Source organism: Saimiri boliviensis, chromosome 20 (assembly GCF_048565385.1).
Source record: "Saimiri boliviensis isolate mSaiBol1 chromosome 20, mSaiBol1.pri, whole genome shotgun sequence".
Lineage (NCBI taxonomy): Eukaryota > Metazoa > Chordata > Mammalia > Primates > Cebidae > Saimiri > Saimiri boliviensis.
Genome location: NC_133468.1, coordinates 9,685,272 through 9,703,195, shown reverse-complemented (window position 1 = coordinate 9,703,195; position 17,924 = coordinate 9,685,272). Strand labels below are relative to the sequence as shown.

Sequence of the window (17,924 nt, the reverse complement as noted above, 5' to 3'; positions counted from 1 at the left end):
AGTCCCTACTCTGTACTAAATGCATTCCCTATGCTATCCCATGTCATACTTTGTACTAACCCCATCATGTCTGTACTATTGGAATCCTCGTTTTGCAAATGAGGGAAATAATCTGAAAGAGGATGGAAAAGTGCCCACTGCATGAAAGATACATAATAAATGTGTTTTCCTTCTGTCCTGACCACAGGGTCAGAGCATGGTAGAGATCTTGAACCATTCTGTTTTATGATATTGTTCTGGAAGGTCTTAGGAGGCAATCCCTTCTCCAAACGAATGTACCTGCTTTTCCAGTTTTTCCAAAGGCTCAAGGATTCCTTGTTATATGGTGCAAATAATTTTTTTTTAATGTGGCCAGAATCCCTCCCACTTTCTTAAAACCATTTTGTCCCATGCAGCGGTTGTGGCCATGCATAGGAAACAGCAGGTGGTGCCAGATGACAGATGGTGTGGGAGCGCGTTCCCCAGTAGGAGGGGGCGCGAGCGAGCAAGCAGGCAGGCAGCTGCCAGGAGCTCTTCCCCGCTCGCTCACGCCTGCTCTCAGAAGCTCCGATCCAGACACACGCGAGGCGCTGTCCTTTCAGCACCACAAGCTCGGGCTGAGGAGGGAGGACCCCTGGCCGTCCTCCTCCTCTTCAAATTGGCTTGAATCTGTTCTGACCCCCAAGAGTGCAGCACAGTAAGTAGGCATTTGTTTTTATTATAACCACTCCCCAATATCTTCCAACCCCTTTCACTCCCACAACAACGCTGTTTTGTCTAATAACGTTCCATCAGCAGGATTGAGAGAAGAAATTCAGTTGTGTTGAGCTTCTGGGGGTGGGAGGGGAGCACCATTTGACTTCCAAGAGATCTGGAGATGAATAAATGTGATTTGTTTATTTAGTTGGCAATCTTGCAATATGGGGGCTGCTAACTTTCCATGGAACCAAAAAAAAAAAAAAAAAAAATGGCCCTTCGCTATTGAGGAAATGGAGGCATTCCATGGCTGAATAACAGGATCAGGTTCAAGCTAGCCTTTTTGTTTTGTTTTGTTTAAGGAAATTGCACCTCATGTACAATCCACATATGATGTAACAGGGTACGCATAGAGACATTGAATGTATTTATTGTGTTTTAGGGTACTGCTGATGGAAAACCAGCATAATAAAACAGCAACCAGAGTGGTGAGGTGAAATTTATCATACTGCAGGAGGGGGTGGGGGGATGGGATAATAGGACTTCATTTTGTACTAAAAATAATCTTTTTACTGGCATTGTGTGAACACTTCAGCTTTAGTGTCTTGGGTTTTTGTTTTACACATATTTTTTTGTGTGTGTGTAGCTTTAGGATTTTCCTTGAATTCCTTAAATTTCAGTGCTGTTGAACCCTGTGGGCAGGTGGCATATTTTGATGATTAAAGAAGTTTTATTGGACAATGGGAATCATGTAAGGAAATCTAGTGGAAGATCAATGACTGATCACTAGATTTCGAGCCACTTGAATGGAGCTGTTGAGGACAGTGCTATTTTCTCTGTCGTCAGCCCTCTCTTTCTGCCTCACCTCCTGCTGTAACCAGAATCCCCCTGCTTGCTTTAGGTCTGGGAAGAAAGGCATAAGGATGGTGAAGCTGAACAGTAACCCCAGCGAGAAGGGAACCAAGCCGCCTTCAGTTGAGGATGGCTTCCAGACCGTCCCTCTCATCACTCCCCTGGAGGTTAATCACCTACAGCTGCCTGCTCCAGAAAAGGTAAAGCAGGTGCTCTTGCTCGCCTCAGCCCCCAGGCTCCCCCCATCTCAGGAAATAAAGCAGCAAACAATTCCACCTCACAAACCCTTTCATTCCATTATCTGCCAAATGTGCTCCATTTCTTGTAAAATATAGTTATTCCTTCCAGAGCCAAGACATCTCTTATGTTATTTCAGATTTATGGTAAGTGTTTATTCCTTTTTTGTTCATATCTGCATAAATGGGCAAGCAAATTAATCTTTCCTTGTTAAAGTTTTCTTACAGCTGATGAATACTAATAAGCTTCTAGATGGTGACAGAAAATTCATCTTGATTATTTTGGGAAGGTGTTTCAAAAATTGACAGGTCTAGATTTGAGGACAGAGGATTGGATTCACTCCAACAAGCATTCAGTTTGTAACTGCTAAGGCGCTGTCCCTGTACTATGAGTTGGTTATAAAAAGACAAAATTACAAAATCCTTTTCCAGGATGACAAATTAGTCTAATTCATCCTGTTACATGCTATACGCGAGGATTACAAAGATTGTGAGGGTGCGCCGGTGGAAACAACTCGATTTTGTTGGGGTGGAGAGGGTTTGGGAATGGGACTGAGAGGAAGGTTAGGCAAACTGCAGAGGAAAGCATTCGAATTGGGCTTTTAAAGGTGAGTAAAAAACCTTCCTGGCAGACCATGGAGCGGGGAAGGGAAGGCATTTTTAAGGCAAAGGGCACACATGTGCAAAGCATGGAGAGCTTTCGGGGAGCAGCATGACTGCAGGAGAGTGTCTTTGGGGGAGGCGTGGCTGGAAATGAGTGACTGGCTGATGGCACATCTCCTGACATGGGAGTAGTCCATGAAGAATGGAGGTGGGCATTCATACAAAGGTGGGGTGGGGGTTATGGACACATGGATACAGAAGGGACAAATAGTATCATTTAAGGTCCACCTGGGACAACTTGGGGTTTTATTATGTGAGCTTTTGTACATGGTAAGGGAGAGATTTGGAGGCCAATGATAGAGTTCCCTGGCTGAAGAGCGAACAATGGACCATTCCATCTGTTTGATTTCCCATTGGCATCTGTAGGAGGGCATTGTGTGTCTTAACCAATTGGCTTCAACCAATCAACAGAAGAGGAGCCAAAGCTAGATAGAGGGCCTGCTGATTGGCCAGGGGTTGAATCATTTGTTTTGAAAGTGCAGAGATTGTCAATATAAGAACGTGTAGGGGTGGGGTGGCAGACAGAGAAAATTCTTAAGAGCCATCCTGAGGAACTGATAAATCCTTTAAAGATAAATTCTGAACAGGCAACTACCACTAAAGAGATGAGAAGGGGCAGTATAAATAGAGTACCTGACACATGTATATCAGAGCTTCTTGGTTTTGAACTGCATGTTAGACTCACCTGGGGAGCTTTTGAAATGCCTGCTTTCTAGGCCACACCCCAGAACAATTGTTTCAGAGCCTCTGAGAGTGAGACCCAGGCGTTTATATGAATGAAATCTCCCAGGTGACTCCTGTGTGCAGCCAAAGTGGGGGACCAGTTTTAGGTGTGCATTACCCCTGAGAGTCAGGGATTATTCATTCACATTTATAGATGAAAATTTGGTGAGTTATACAAGCTCACAGAATGAGTAAGTAGAAATATTGAAGTTCGAACCCAGCTGTAAATAGAAGTTGGGTAGAAGAAGAGAGGGATCTTTTCTTGGGGCTTTGTGAGGCCAACAGCTATAGCTTTGCAGATCTGCATGTTCCTAACAGATGTGCAAAGAAAAGGGATTGTGTTGAGGTCATCTCTCCCCTAGCCTTCTACGTGCCTGCAGGTCATCTAGAGATTAGCATGGTCTCTGTCCTCCCTTACTCTCCCACCCACCTTCCAGGGCTTTATTCTTTCCTTGAGAGAAAACGCAGGTCTGATAACCACTGAGCATCCAGCCAGGTGTACCAGACAGTGTCCCAAAGCCTGACGGTTGATGCATTTTCTCTAACAGTGGGTCTGCATGTGTGCAAGAAGAAACCAATTATCCTGGAAGATCCGGGGAGCCCAGTGTGACACATCCTCACAGGGGCACACTGAAGACTCCCTCTGATTGTCACACACAGTCTTTCACCTGGGTGGCCTCAGTTTCCTGTTTTGTGATATGGGGAGGATCATACCTACTTCAAAATAGTCATATGTAAAGTGCCTGGTTTAAAAAAAAAAACTATAAGAGAACAACATTGCCATTTTTCAGGTGCTTCCTAAATTCTTGATGCTAAGCTGTATGTGCACACACACACACTCTCACACATGCATGCAATTTCAGTTCTTCTTCTCAGGAGTTAATATGCCCCAGTGAGGGAGTCACTACTTTGGTTCGAATTTTACACAAACTCAGACACAGGGTGGTAAAGTAGCTCCCCACAGCAAATAGCTGGGAAAGCATCCCGGATGCAGAGCCCAGGCAGTGCTGTTCCAAAACCTTCCTCCTCCGCAGGAATGAGGAGTGAACCGGCCTGGGAGTCCCCAGGTGTGGTCTGTGGCTTGAACTCAGCCAGTGACCTGCAGCGCACTCCATTCTTCTCTCTTAGGTCTCTGTCTTCTCTGACTGGGGAATTGTATTATCAGTTTTCTGTGCTAATATTTAGATTTTTTGAATCTTTACAAGAGTAAATTTTTTCCCCATGAGAACGGACGTGTTAAAAGTAATTTTTATTTAAGAAACTGAAGGTCTTCTAAATGCTTAGAATAGCATCCTGGTGACCAGCAATGACTCTGACGCCACCTCTTTTGGTGGATTCAAATCCCACTCCAACTCTTACCAGCCTGCTTTCGCTAAGAACTTGGAGGGTAGTTTCTTAAGCTGCCTCAGCCTCAGTTTTCTAGTGTGTAGAATGGAGATGCTAATTTGGGGACTCACCTCACAGGACTTTTGTAGAGGAGGCAGAGTGAGCCCTGACACAGCTGTAAGCCCTTTGGTTAGGCTCCAGTCAGATGGTGAATATTTGAAGCTAAGATGGTTATCAGAAAGAAGAATATTTGACCCCAAAGTCAGATCATGGCTTTCCTTTTTAAAAATGTAAAATACAGAGTGTGCTTATAATACTGAAAATCAGTCTTCTGAGTCTCCTTTAGCAGTATGAAATCTGAGTATCAAGAGAACATCTTGTGGAGGCTAGCTAGAGTCCTCCCATGGAACTTGTCTGAAGACTTGCTCAGAGCTAGGGGTGGGGAATCTGCAGGACATTCATGTTATTTCAGTTGATCTTCTTAGCACCCATTTGAGGCGGGTTTCAGTGCACCTATTTCACTGATGAGGAAACTGAGGCTCAGATCAGTATAATGACCTGCCCAAACTTTATAGAAGAATGGAAGGGCTGGGGTTGGAACCTCAGTGTACTTGATGTTCCAATGCACTGCCTTCAGTAAGAAGCCTCCTATTTTTGGAGAGTACTTCCTCAAACTCCAGACTCCCTCATCTGTGACTGCACCTACCCCGTGAGCCCTCCCCCTGGCAGGCTCCTGGACCTGGAAGGGACCTGGACTGGTCCCCCAAACAGAACACCAGAACCCCCAGTGCTCTCTCCCTGCCTGGTGCTGGAGAGACTGGTGTCTGCCTCTGGGAGGAGGACCAGTCTCATAAGTGGTCTCCTGCCTCTCCCTTTCATGAGCCTTAGTCCTCCACACTGCCCCCAAGCCTTCCCAGGACTGTGCCTGGGTCCTTCCCCAATGGAAACCCTCTGCATCCCCTCACCCCGCAATATCTCCTCCCTGAATCCTAACCTTACCACTCCAGCTCCTTCACCCCATCTGGTCTGCTGGCCTCCATTGCTTTCACTCCCACGTTGTGCCTGGAATGTCAGCGTGCCAGACCTTCCTGGAGCAGCGGAACTTCAGGCAGTGTTCTCTCCCTTGGGGACAGTTAGCAATATCTGAAGATATTTTTCACTGTTACAACTAGAGGGAGGATTCTACTGGCATTTTATGGGAGGAGGCCAGGAATGCTGCTAAATATACTGCAGTGTTCAGGACACCTCACTCCTGCTTCTGGGAAGAATTATCCTGCCCCAAATGTCAACAACACCAAGGTTGGAAAACCCTGCCCTAGAGTCTCACACACTCCCCAGGATGTTCCATGCCTCCTCCTCTATGAACATGCCATTCCTTCTTCCCAGAACGCCCTTCTGGCCCCTTTGCTTGTGTGATGTCAATATTCATCTTTCTAAACCCAGTTCAGAAAGCAGCTCTCCTGAACGCCTTCCTCAACCACCCATAAGAATAGCTGTAGTTGTATTTATCACACTGGAAGGCATTCCTTCATTCATTCATTCTTCATCTCTCCATCCATCCATCCATCTGTCCATCTGTTCACCACCCATCCATCCATCCAGCACATCGTGTAGGGTACCATCTGTGAGCCAGTCACTGTGCTAGGCCATAGATACACAGCCATGAAAAGACAGCATTGGCCACTGCTTTCATGGAGCTTCCAGTCCAATGGGGAATAGAGACTTTGAACAATCCATTGTACAAATAAAAGCATATAGATGCAAATTGTGAGAAGGACTGTTAAGGAAAGAACAAGGTGTTGTAATGAGAGGAGAAATGAGACATATAGGGGACCTGATTATAATAACAGGGTTTCAGGCAGCAGGCCTGGCGGAGCCCCCAGGAAGGTAGAGGAGGGGGCCACATTGGCTGGAGATATCAAATGATAGGGAGAGACTTAAGACATGAGGCAGGGTGGGCACCTGTTCATGTGGGGCCTGGTGCTTTTTTTTTTTAAAGTGATTTAAAGCATGAGAGTCATGCTTCAATTTTTGGAAGATTGTCCTCATTGCTGTGAGCCACCCTAGGGACAAGGGACAGGTTCAGTCTCATGCCTGGTCTTCTGACCTCCGTTACCTTTTCTTCCCAATAAGTCCTCCATGCAGCACAAGATTAGTGTCCCCCAAAACAGAGGTGGCTGGGTTGCCGGAAGCACCCCAATAAGGGGGTAGAAGAAAATGATGGGAGGCCTGACACCAGCTAGGAGGCCACGGCCACGTTCAGGGAGAAGAGGGTAGTGGGGCAGTGGCAGTCAGGTGGGGAGGCTGGTGGTATTTAGAGATGGTGCCAGGTTGCTTAGGAGGACAATTTGCTTTCTTTGCTCCATTTGCCCCCTAGACCTGAGGCTGTGTCATCTCGGGAGCCTTAGGCCTGGCATGCAGTGGGCAGTGGAAATTACTGGCGGATCCCTTTTCTCTTGCCTAGCTTAAAACTGGGCTCAATTTCTCTACTTGGTAGCTGAGGGAATAGACTCAAATCTAGGTGGCTTTTCTCTGGTCATGGGAGCGAGTTCTTGAGAAGCTGAAACATTAGTCTGCAGACATCAAATTTCAGGACAGGCCTTTGGGGCCTTGCTGCCTTAAGTAGCCACAATAGCTCAGGTGTCCCCACAACCCCTGTGACATGCTACCATGATCCGCATTTTACAGGTGCAGAAACAGGCTCAGACAGGTGGAAGGCAGTCCTAGGATACACCAAAGGAAAACAGTGCAGCCAAGATCTGCATGCAGGTGCGCAGGAAATGCCAGCTAGTGAGTGGCAGGTCTGCAGAAAGCAAACCACAGGCAGGCACAACCCACCTTGGGAGAGCCCCAGGTGAACTGTAATCACCAAGTCTGCTGCTGTGCTCTGGGCAAACGCTCCTTTTCTTTCTCTTGATTATTAAGTCTTTACGCATCTTGGAGGAGGCCACTTACCTGCTTGTGGGAGGAGAGGAACACAGACATTTAGAAACCAATGACTAGTGTATGGCATGCTTCAAATTTTGCATGGTAGGCCACATGCACTTTATAGTCCTAGAGACTGGGTTCAAATCTCAGCTAAGCTCTTTACTTACTGTGCAGCTTTAGGCACATTGCTTAGTGTCTCTGGGCTTTGAATTTGTTCATCACTAAAACAGGCAATAATATCTACCTTAGAGGGTGCTGGTGAGAGAAACAGTGTGACAATTGTCTAATGGGCCCGCTCAGTGCAAGGCATACTGAGGGAGCACACAGATACAGTTTCCTTCCTTTCACTGGGCATCCAGAATATGTCTCTTGAAGATGACAGGTTTAGGAGACTGCAGAAGTAGAGCATGGTGAGAAGGATAGGGTTTCACAGGTGGGTGTGGGGAGTTGTGGGGCCTGGTGATGCTCTGCCAGGGAGGCCTGAAAGGGAGACCTAGGGCTGTCACTGAGGACTGCGTGCCTTCTGGGCCTCTCTCTGGGCTTTCTACAGGGTTTCTTTTTCTCCCTGAGACACAGGATAGGAGAAGCATAGCCTTTCCCCAGGGAGCAGCAAAAATGCATATCCCTGCAGGCTCCAGGCTCTAGAGCAGGCGTCCCCAAACTATGGCCTGCGGGTCGCATGCGGCCCCCTGAGGCCATTTATCCTGCCCCCCCCACCCGCCGCACTTCAGGAAGGGGCACCTCTTTCATTGGTGGTCAGTGAGAGGGGCACAGTATATGGCAGCCCTCCAACGGTCTGAGGGACAGTGAACTGGCCCCCTGTGTAAAAAGTTTGGCACTCCTGCTCTAGAGCCTTATGGTTCTTCAGAGAATCTCAAGAGATGAAATATAAATCATCCCAAATTGGGACAACATCTCTGACCAGGCAGATCCAGCAAATAGGTACTGACCAATAAACATAATGAAAACACCTTATAATCTGAAAACATAATTTAAACAAACTGTACTTTTTAACTTATCAGATTGGCACAAAAAATGGATATTTCCTCGTGTTGACAACACGGGTGGCAAACTTGTCCTCAATTCCCTCTCGTTGTTATGTAATGTGATGCAGTGTTTTTCAGAGGGTATTTTGACATTGTCTGTAAAATGTAAACTGTGGATGCCATTTGACTGGTATGCTTTTCACTGGTAGGAAATTACCCTCTGGGTATATTTTTCAAGTATGCAAAGGCCACTGTATATTGAAAAGGACTGAGAGCAACTGGGACTTTTCCCTGAGAAGGGCCTGGTTAACTGAGCCGTGGCGCACGCAGGCGGAATCCTCAGCAGAGGTTTTGAGAATGAGGTTGATCTGCACACACCAGCATGGAAAGATGCCGCAGACACACTGCTCCATCCAAACAGCTTTAAAGAGAGTGGTGTGGAGTGATCCCATGTCGGGAAACACACATAGTGTGAGCATGTTTCATTCTTGTAATTCATAAGACAGTTTTGGAAAGACACACAAGGAACTGTTACGTTTTTGGGAAATGGGGATTGGGGTGGGTGGGTTCCATTTGAAAAATTTTATTCTATACTTTCCATGTTTTTTGTTGTTGTTGTTTTTACCATAAGAATGCATCAAATTTTATTCATTTATTTTTAGAGACAGGGTCTTTCTCTGTCATCCTGAAGCTGGAGTGTAGTGGTGTGATCCTGTATCGCTCCCTGCAGCCTCAGATTCCTGGGCTCAAGCAATCCTCCTGCCTCAGTCTCCTAAGTAGCTGGGACTACAGGCACATGCTGCCATGCCCAGGCTGATTTTTAAAACATTTTGTAGAGATAGGGCCTTCTTGTCCAGACTAGTCTCAGACTCCTGGCCTCAAGCGAACCTCCTGCCTTGGCCTCCCAAAGTGCTGGGATTACAGATGTGAGCCACTGCATCTGGCCTCAGAATTTTTATTAAAAAATCACTCCCATTTCATGGCTGGTGAATGATCTCAGGGAGTGGATGTAACTTGTTCACTTTCACACACAGGGAGATCACTGTGAAGCCACTGTCTCTGTCTGTACAGGGAGGTGTCACAACAGCACAGTATGAATTCAAATCCTAACTCCACCTACTTGCAGTGTGACCCTGGGCAAGTTTATTAACCACTCTGACACTCTGTTTCCTCATGACACTAACATCTTCCTCTAAGGATTGTTGTAAAGACAAAATGAGGAAAATACATAGTAAATATTTATCATAGTGCCCAGCACATAGTAGATGCTTAATGCTATGGTATCATTATTATTGCTGTAGTTCTTAACATTATCTGTTTAGTCCTAGAATCAGGCTCCTTGTTTCTGGAGGTCACAGGGACCACCCCAGGCAGCAAGGAGAGGTGAGCAGTGACATGACCTGTGGAAGACTCAGGTGGCAGAGCTACGAGCACCACTGTAATGACTCCAGGCCAGGCAGCTTGCCGCTGTTCAGCACAGAAGGAGCTGGAAGTCCCTCATAGAGAAACCCACGGAGAGCACCTTGTCTTGCTCCATGTTGTGCATTGCTGTAGAACTGGGAGTTACAGATTTGTTACACCACGTGGTTCACTTGAGGCCAACTTTTATACTGAGAAAGCAAAAGTCTAGCAAGAAAAACAAAGTTTATTCCATAGCAAGAACTCTGAACTGGGAGTTGGCATTCATACTAGAGACCTGCTTCTGACTCAGTCTTACTGTGTGACCTGTGGCAAATCCCTTTCCCTCTCTGTGCCTCAGATTCCCCATTTGTGAGTTGATGGGGTTGGACAATACTGCCACTAAAGTCTTCTGAGCACTGACATTTTGCCCTATGTTCTGGGCCCAATACCAAACTTCAAGGGCCCCAGGAAAAAACTCAGACCCAAAGAGGGAGCGTGGAGTGAGCAGTGAGAGGTGCTCAGTTTCCCACTAAGGATGCAGGCCCCTTCGGGCAAGTTTGCCTTCTCTCTTTAGAAATAGGATTTCTTTGTTCACTCATTCCTTCCACAGTTTTTATGGCCTCCATAATTATGTCCTGGTTCCCCAGGATCAAGGTTCAAGTGTTAGGTGGTACTTGGATCTGAGCTTAGGTTCAAGTCTGGGCTCTGCCTCCTAGTGGCCATGTGAGGTTGTGAAGTCGTTTCTGTTCTCTAGGACTCAGGCTTCTTTTCTGTAAAATGGGAATAATTACCTTTACCTCATAGAGTGATTGAGAAGACTGGCTTGGATAGAGGATGTAAAGTGTTCGGCACAGTGCCAGGCATGCGGTGAATACCTTTACAAAAAACCAAAAACCATGATCAATAGGAAAAAGTATGATATTCTTGAGTTTGAATCCAGCTTAACCTGAGGCCGATCATTTGATCACAGGCAAGTGAGTGGTCTATCAGAGGCTAAATGTCCTCATCTGAAAAATGGGAATAATAATAATGATTTTGAAGGAGAGAACTGAGGGTTGGAGAGAATGTTGTCAGGAGAATTAGGAGAATTGAATGAGTCCACATCAGCAGGGCACCCAGCACCATGCCTGGCTCATAGTAGGGACTCAGTGCCAGCCGTTCATTGTCCTGGCTCTGAACCTGTCTCTTTGCTCCAGGGATGAGCTGATGGATACAGCTTAGATCTATTTTTGGACCTTGCAAGTCCAGCTCATAAAAATACAATCTTGCTCCTTGTCAGCACTTCTGCACTTTTATTTATTGTTCCTGCCAATCCTGGGACCTCTCCATGTGGGAACCTCTTCATTATTGATAATCCTGGGAAGTAGTATTTTAAATTTTTATGATCTGTACTTTGCAGCGTCTAAGCCACCATGTATTATCTGGCCTTGCCAGTGAAATGGGTATTATATCCAGACAAGGGGTCTTTTAGGGATGAATAATTTATCCCATTTTCACAATGCCAAGTATGTTAAATTATGTTCTTCATATTAGCAGCTGACAGGACCATGGGGATCCAGTGTGTAAATATGAAAAGAAAACAAAGTTATTGCTTTGCCCGAGTCCATAATCGTATTTGAAAACCTGGAGTTTTATTTTTCCAAATATCTATAAAAGCCCACTTTTAAGAATAAAAAGAGTAAAAGCAATTTTGCCTCTCCCCTCTCCACTTTTCCGCTCTCATTTCTGTTGATAGACAAGGTGCTCAGGTCTCTGTCTTGCTCCATTTTCTTTTAACTGTGGGAAAAAATAGAATGTCTAGAAGAGAGGCTTTCTTTGCAAATTTATTTTGCTCCTCTCTTGCTCTCTATGCCTATGCAAGCTGATTCCTCTAAGGTACAATTAATAACGATTGGCTAACATTTCTTATGCTTTCCCCTTCAGAATACTAGGCCGGGCGCGGTGGCTCAAGCCTGTAATCCCAGCACTTTGGGAGGCCGAGGCGGGTAGATCACGAGGTCAAGAGATCGAGACCATCCTGGTCAATATGGTGAAACCCCGTCTCTACTAAAAATACAAAAAAGTAGCTGGGCATGGTGGCACATGCCTGTAATCCGAGCTACTCAGGAGGCTGAGGCAGGAGAATTGCCTGAACCCAGGAGGCGGAGGTTGCAGTGAGCCGAGATCGCGCCATTGCACTCCAGCCTGGGTAACAACAGAGAAACTCCGTCTCAAAAAAAAAAAAAAAAAAAAAAAAAAAAAAAAAAAAAAGAATACTAAAAAAAGTAACTGTGACTATATTGTTTATAGAAGGGAAATGTTTCTGGCTTTACTCCATAGGAACAAAACACCAAGTTTTATGAACGTCCTCTAGCTGGCTGGTTGCAGTAACTCTGTAGGGCTGTACTTTCCCTGCTCTCTTCCAGTCCCCATGCAGTGTACCTTCACTGTGGCCAGAGGCCTCTCCTGTGCCTGACTTGCATACCTGCAAGGGCATTTTCTCATTTATGATCATTCCTCAGCTCTTCACTGCCCTCACATTAATCTTCAAACTAGCATGGCTTTCAGAGCCTCTGTGTGCCTCTCCAGCTTCCTCCCTGTTACCCACTCACCTCACCTGACCTGTTCCCAGGCCACTTAAAACTGCCTCTCTGGAGTTGCCTCAGGTTTTGGCCTCCCAGGTGTCTTCTGAAGGTTTGGTGGTATTGTCTCTCGATCTAGAGGGATCTTTCTCCTGGCTTTGGAAACAAGGAAGCTGGCCAGGGTAAAGGTCCAAAGAGAGATGATGATGTCCTGGACTGGGGTAGAGGCTGTGCAACTGGATGGCTGGGTTGATTCAAGGGAAATTTTTGAGGAAGCTGGAGCTGGAATGGGTGGAATAATGGAACGAATTTTGAGACTAAAGGGAAAAGAAGAATCATGAGAGATTCCTGTATTTGATTTGACATAAACAGTGTTTTGGATAATGCTGCTATTGTCTTCTAAGTTAGGGATTACATGGCATGATGATGTTGAGGGTGAGGTGGCTGGGGCAGGAGGGTCAAAACCCAAGAGCTTTGGTGCAATCATCGTAACTTTCTTGTGTCGATTCAAGGGAGAATGTCTGGTAGGATCATCTGAGTGTTAAGTGACATCTGAGTGGAAGTATAAATTTGGGGGTCATGAGGATAAACAACTTGATTAGCCAGGTGTGGTGGCAGGTGCCTGTAGTCCCAGCTACTCAGGAGGCTGAGACAGGAGAATTGCTTGAACCTGGGAGGCAGAAGTTGCAGTGAGCTGAGATCATGCCACTGCACTCCAGCTCGGGCAACAGAGGGAGACTCTGTCTCAAAAAAAAACCAACCAAACAAACAAACAAACAAAAAACTCCAACCAACAAACCAACCAACCAAACAAACAAACGAAAACGAATAAACTTGGAAGTGATGGGAGTGAGAACATGCAGAGGGGGCTTGTAGATGGAAAGAAGAGTGGTCGTGAGCTGGCTTTGAGAAATCCCAACACTGAGAGGTCAGGAGAAAGAGGAGGAGCCTGGAGAGGAGACTGAAGAGGGCTGACAGGTGAGCCAGCAAGAGAACCAAGAGAGAGGCTGCCATGGTCCCAAGGGAGGAGAACTTTTCAAGGAGGAGGGAGAGAACAAGCCTGTCAAAAATGACTGAGAGGTCAAAGAAGATGAAGGCAGAGCACTGTCCATTTGTTCCAGGCAAATAGGTCAAGACCTTTTGAAATGGAGATGGAATTCCAAAGAGCTAACACTTCCTCGGGGTGAAGATAAAATACCGGTAGCAGCCTGAGTTGCTTTTGGAGAAAATGTGGCTTAGCTAAAGAAAAACGCAGATGACTGAGGACTCACATGGTGTCAGGTACCTGCCTGTCTCTTGGCCTGTGTTTGAGCTTTGTGGTTTGAGGAGTGAGGCCCTGAAGCTAAAGGAACTGTTTTCATTAGAAAGTCACTCAGAGCCTAAGTAGCATTTCATAGGGGTTCAGAGCAAAGCAGGACATGGATTTGAAGAAAGGTTCTGGCCCCAACTCTGCCTAACTTCAGTACCCTCTAAGCCCATGACTGCAAATGGTGAGTGGTATATTTTTTATGATAAATATATTATACATATAAATTATTACACTTGAAGCTGATGTAAATGACATCACACAACATATAAAAACCTCTTGGTGTCTGATTATTTTGTTCAATGTAATGTCTATGAAATTCATCAATGCATATGCAGTATAGCTGTGAGGCATTCCATTTTATGAGTAAACCACAATTTATCAATTCTCCTATTAGTGCACATTTGAGATCTTCCCAGTTTGAGGCTGTCAGGAACAAAGCTGCTATGAACGTTCTGGTATCTTTTGGTGGACCCATTGTGTTTTTGCGTGGACTTTTTGCTGACACCTAGGAAATCTGTTGATTTTGGTTTGCTTATTTAGTTTTTGGCTACTTTACCAAATTGTAATTGCTTTCCAGTTCATTTTCTTGGGTTTTCTTGGAAGACATGTGTATCAGATAGAAAGCTTTTAGTTTCAAGTAACAGAAAACCCAGCCAAAATTGGATTAAGGCCCAAAGAGTATGTATTTGCTCCCATAACTGTGGAGCTCAGAGTAGGTCTAACTTCAGGCAAGTTGCAACTCCGGGGTAGTATGTCATCTGGACCCAGCTCCATTTCTCTGAGTTCCTCTTGACTCTGTCCTTCTTTCTGTGCTGCCTTTGTTCCTCTCCTGGTTCCCATCAAGGTGGCAATAGTTCCAGGACTCAAGTCTTCACCACACCATCCAGAGGAAGAGTCACTCCCATGAAGACCTACAAGGCTTCTTTCATCAAGACACTAGTCAATACTACCTCATAGCTCATTGGTCCAAACTGAGTAACATGCCCATGTCTGAGCTAATCAAATTGTGTGATCAATGGGATGGTATGCTCTGATTGGCTCAACTTCACTAGAGCCCATTGCTGTCACTAAGGAAGGGGTCAATCCCACCAAACCACATGGCTGCCGCAAAGTGAGGAAGGGGTGGGTTCCTGAAAGGTATATCGTAGAGCTTTTGGTTGAAGAAGGAGATGGATTTTAGAGAAGCAACCTCAAAATATTTATTACTATGAGAATAAGAATGATATTGCCTGTAATGATTATTCATGGTCTTGTTCTGACAGTAGTATTTTTTAGTTCTGTCTCCTGCCTTAACATGTTGGCTAGAATATGGGATCTTTTAAGTTTACACAGAACGGAAATGGTTTTGAGCTTTTTCAAAAGCTCTGGGAAGGATGTTTATAAAAATAGGAAGAGGGAAAGACTAAGAAGCAAGTACTTCTTAATACATTTTAAAAAATGTTACTAGTCTCTGATTTTGCTTCTGACATTTGATGTGAAGATGGTCAAGACCAGTCTGAGGACTGTGGATCTAGAAAGGAAGGGATCAAGCCAAGAGGTGATTGAGATAGACTCGGCAATGTGGGAAGATGGACTACTTTTCTATCGCTGTATGACAAATTACCAAAAATTAAGTGGTTTAAAAACCACAAAGTTAGTATCTCACAGTTTTTGTAGGTTGGAAGTTGAGCCATAGGCTAGCTGGGTTCTCTGCTCAGGGTCTCATGAGCCTGAAATCAAGGTGTTGGCCAGGCTGCATTTCCACTGACACTTGGGATCCTCTTTCAAGCTCATTTAGGCTATTAGCAGATTTCAATTCCTTGTGGTTGGAGGACTGAGGTCCTGGTTTTCTTGTTGGCTGTTGGTTAAGGGTTGCCCTCAGGTACTCGCTGCATGGCTCTCTTTCACCATGTTAGTTTAATTCTTCAAGGTCAGTGGAGAATCTCCTTCCACTATGTTATGCTGGAGTTTTACATAGCACAATGTAAGCATAGGAGGGACTAGCCCATCATAACCACAGGTCCAGCCCACATTCTAAAGGTAGGAAATTATACAGCACATGAACACCATGGGGAAGGAATCTTTGGAGCCAAATTAGAATGCTGCCTGCCACAAAAAGCAATTGTTACCCCAAGGCTTGTGGCTCAGGCTGACCAGGAAATATATGTGTACTATATATATATCAATAGATATGTTATATGTATATATTATACACATATATATACACACATGCATGGGGAGATAAAATTAAAATTGTAAGTCCAAGTTTGTGAATATTCCTAAAACTGTGGGTTTAGAGAAATAATCAGACATCTAAATTTTCTGTACCACTTCATAATCTGACAGTTGATCTAGTGATATCTGAAATATTTCTAAAAACTGGAATTTGTAGAATATACTTTCAGTTCACAAACTACCTGTGTAGATGTTCTTTCATTAGTTCTATCCTAGAATGCTGTAAATTACTTAGGAGCTTTAGCATTTGCTTTTTTGTTTACATTAGCTTCTGGCTCTCACGTTCCCATTGCAGTTCACATGCCAGTAAAGCAGGTCCTTGTAGATCACATGCTGTTTCACACTTTTGTTTCTTTGACTCTGTGGTTCATTTTGCAGAGATTGTCTTTCCTTGTCTTGTCCACCCAGGAAACTTCTGTTCATCTTCCCAAACTCTTTTTTTTAGGCAGATCAGTTGGGGACATTCTCAAATGGCCTTGTTCTTGAGATGTCCTTGTGTTGTTCTTGACAGGCTGGGTGGGGTGACCCTGCAGGCTGACAGGTGCAGTGCTCCATTCTACAGCTGCCTCAGACATCTATGGAAGATAATGTGATAGCACCCAGATGTTATTGGATTAATGTTCTGAATGTCTAACTTGCATCAACTCATTTATGCCTCTCAACAATCCATTGAGGTGGTCATGGTGATTTCCCCATTTTGTAAATAAGAAAACCAAGACATGGAAGGCTTCATCAACTCACCCAAGGTCACCAGCTAGTAAGTGGTGGAGCCAGGATTTGAACCCAGCCCACACTTGTACTCTCCCTACAACATTGACAATATTGGTATCTGCTTCATGGTGCAGAATTAAGTGAGGTAAAGCATGTCAAATGCTCAGTACCTGCTATATAGTAAATGCACAAAGTATGAGAATTATTTTTATTATCTGTGGTACAAGAACTTCTGTTTTCCTATTCTTTGGCCTAGAGGGTAGGAAGAAAATAAAAATAACAGAGCATCCTTCTGTCCCGCTCTCCCATAAACTCTCATTCATGTTTGGCTGCATCGCTTCCCTGTTTAAGGAAGCCAGAGGCTTTCTTTTTGTTATTTGGAGGGACAGACTGCAGAGAGTGGGATACAGCAGCAGAATTTCCATTGAAATGGGCTCTAGAGGTCAGAGAGGGTGGGGTGCTGATGGCCGGGGGCCAGGGCCTCCTTAACTGGCTGAAGTCCAGCCATAGGTAAGCTGCGTTTAGGTGCCACCTGGTAGGGGTTTGATGTATGTTAGAACCATCCTCATCCCTTCTTTTTGAGCTGCACTGAGTCCATGGCATGCCTCACATATGTTAAAGGACATTCTTCATAGAAGAATTCTTGCTCTAGTTAATACACTTGGCTGTTGTCTCCAGGGAAAGTTGGTGGGCGTTTTCAGTGAAAATTCTGTTAATTTAAGCTATAATGGGAAGTAGAAGCGATCATGGAGAGAAGATTTCTTCATTTTGGCTGTGCGACCCTGGACAAGTGACGTAGCATCTCTGAGCTTGAGTTTCCTTGTTAAGAGAATGGATATCATAGTGACAGGTAGCTAAGACATATGAAGTGCTTGATCTAGTTCTGGCACATAATAAATGGTTCAAAAATATTGCTCATTATCAGCTCACTTAATTCTCAAAGCAACCTTATAAAATAGGGATATGATTAGGATTATTCTCCCTATTTTACAGGTGAGACCCTGAGGCGTAGACAGCTTCTATGTTCCTCATGGCACTGCAGCACTTGGCAACAGTTATTGATTATCTGTCAGGTTTCTTTTCTTTCACTTTGCCTGCACAGTGGGCTGGAGTTACGTAAATGTCTTGTCAGGTTGACAGCATATCTTGATAGGATGTTAACCACCTCTGCAAAAATATTCAGATTTTAGAAAATAACATGATACAACAGATTCAATAGAACTTTATATTTTTCTTCTCACAAGTCCCCAAATCAAACTGGATCTAAGGGTGTGTGCAAAGGTTTAGAAACAGAATCTTCATCATAACTTTCTATTTTATTTTAACTTATTTAGATATT

At 44.7% G+C, this 17,924-nt stretch overlaps 1 protein-coding gene across 1 annotated transcript in view; it reads left to right on the top strand.

Moving 5' to 3' along the window:
* Nucleotides 1–494: 494 nt before the first annotated feature.
* Nucleotides 495–17,924, top strand: part of NSG2 (neuronal vesicle trafficking associated 2) — a 61,110-nt gene continuing 43,680 nt past the window's right edge. Inside the window, exons 1-2 of the mRNA XM_003936134.3 lie at nucleotides 495–676; nucleotides 1,577–1,727. Of these exons, the coding sequence (XP_003936183.1) occupies nucleotides 1,599–1,727 (129 nt within the window). The 5' untranslated portion in view covers nucleotides 495–676; nucleotides 1,577–1,598. The remainder of the gene's footprint in view (nucleotides 677–1,576; nucleotides 1,728–17,924) is intronic.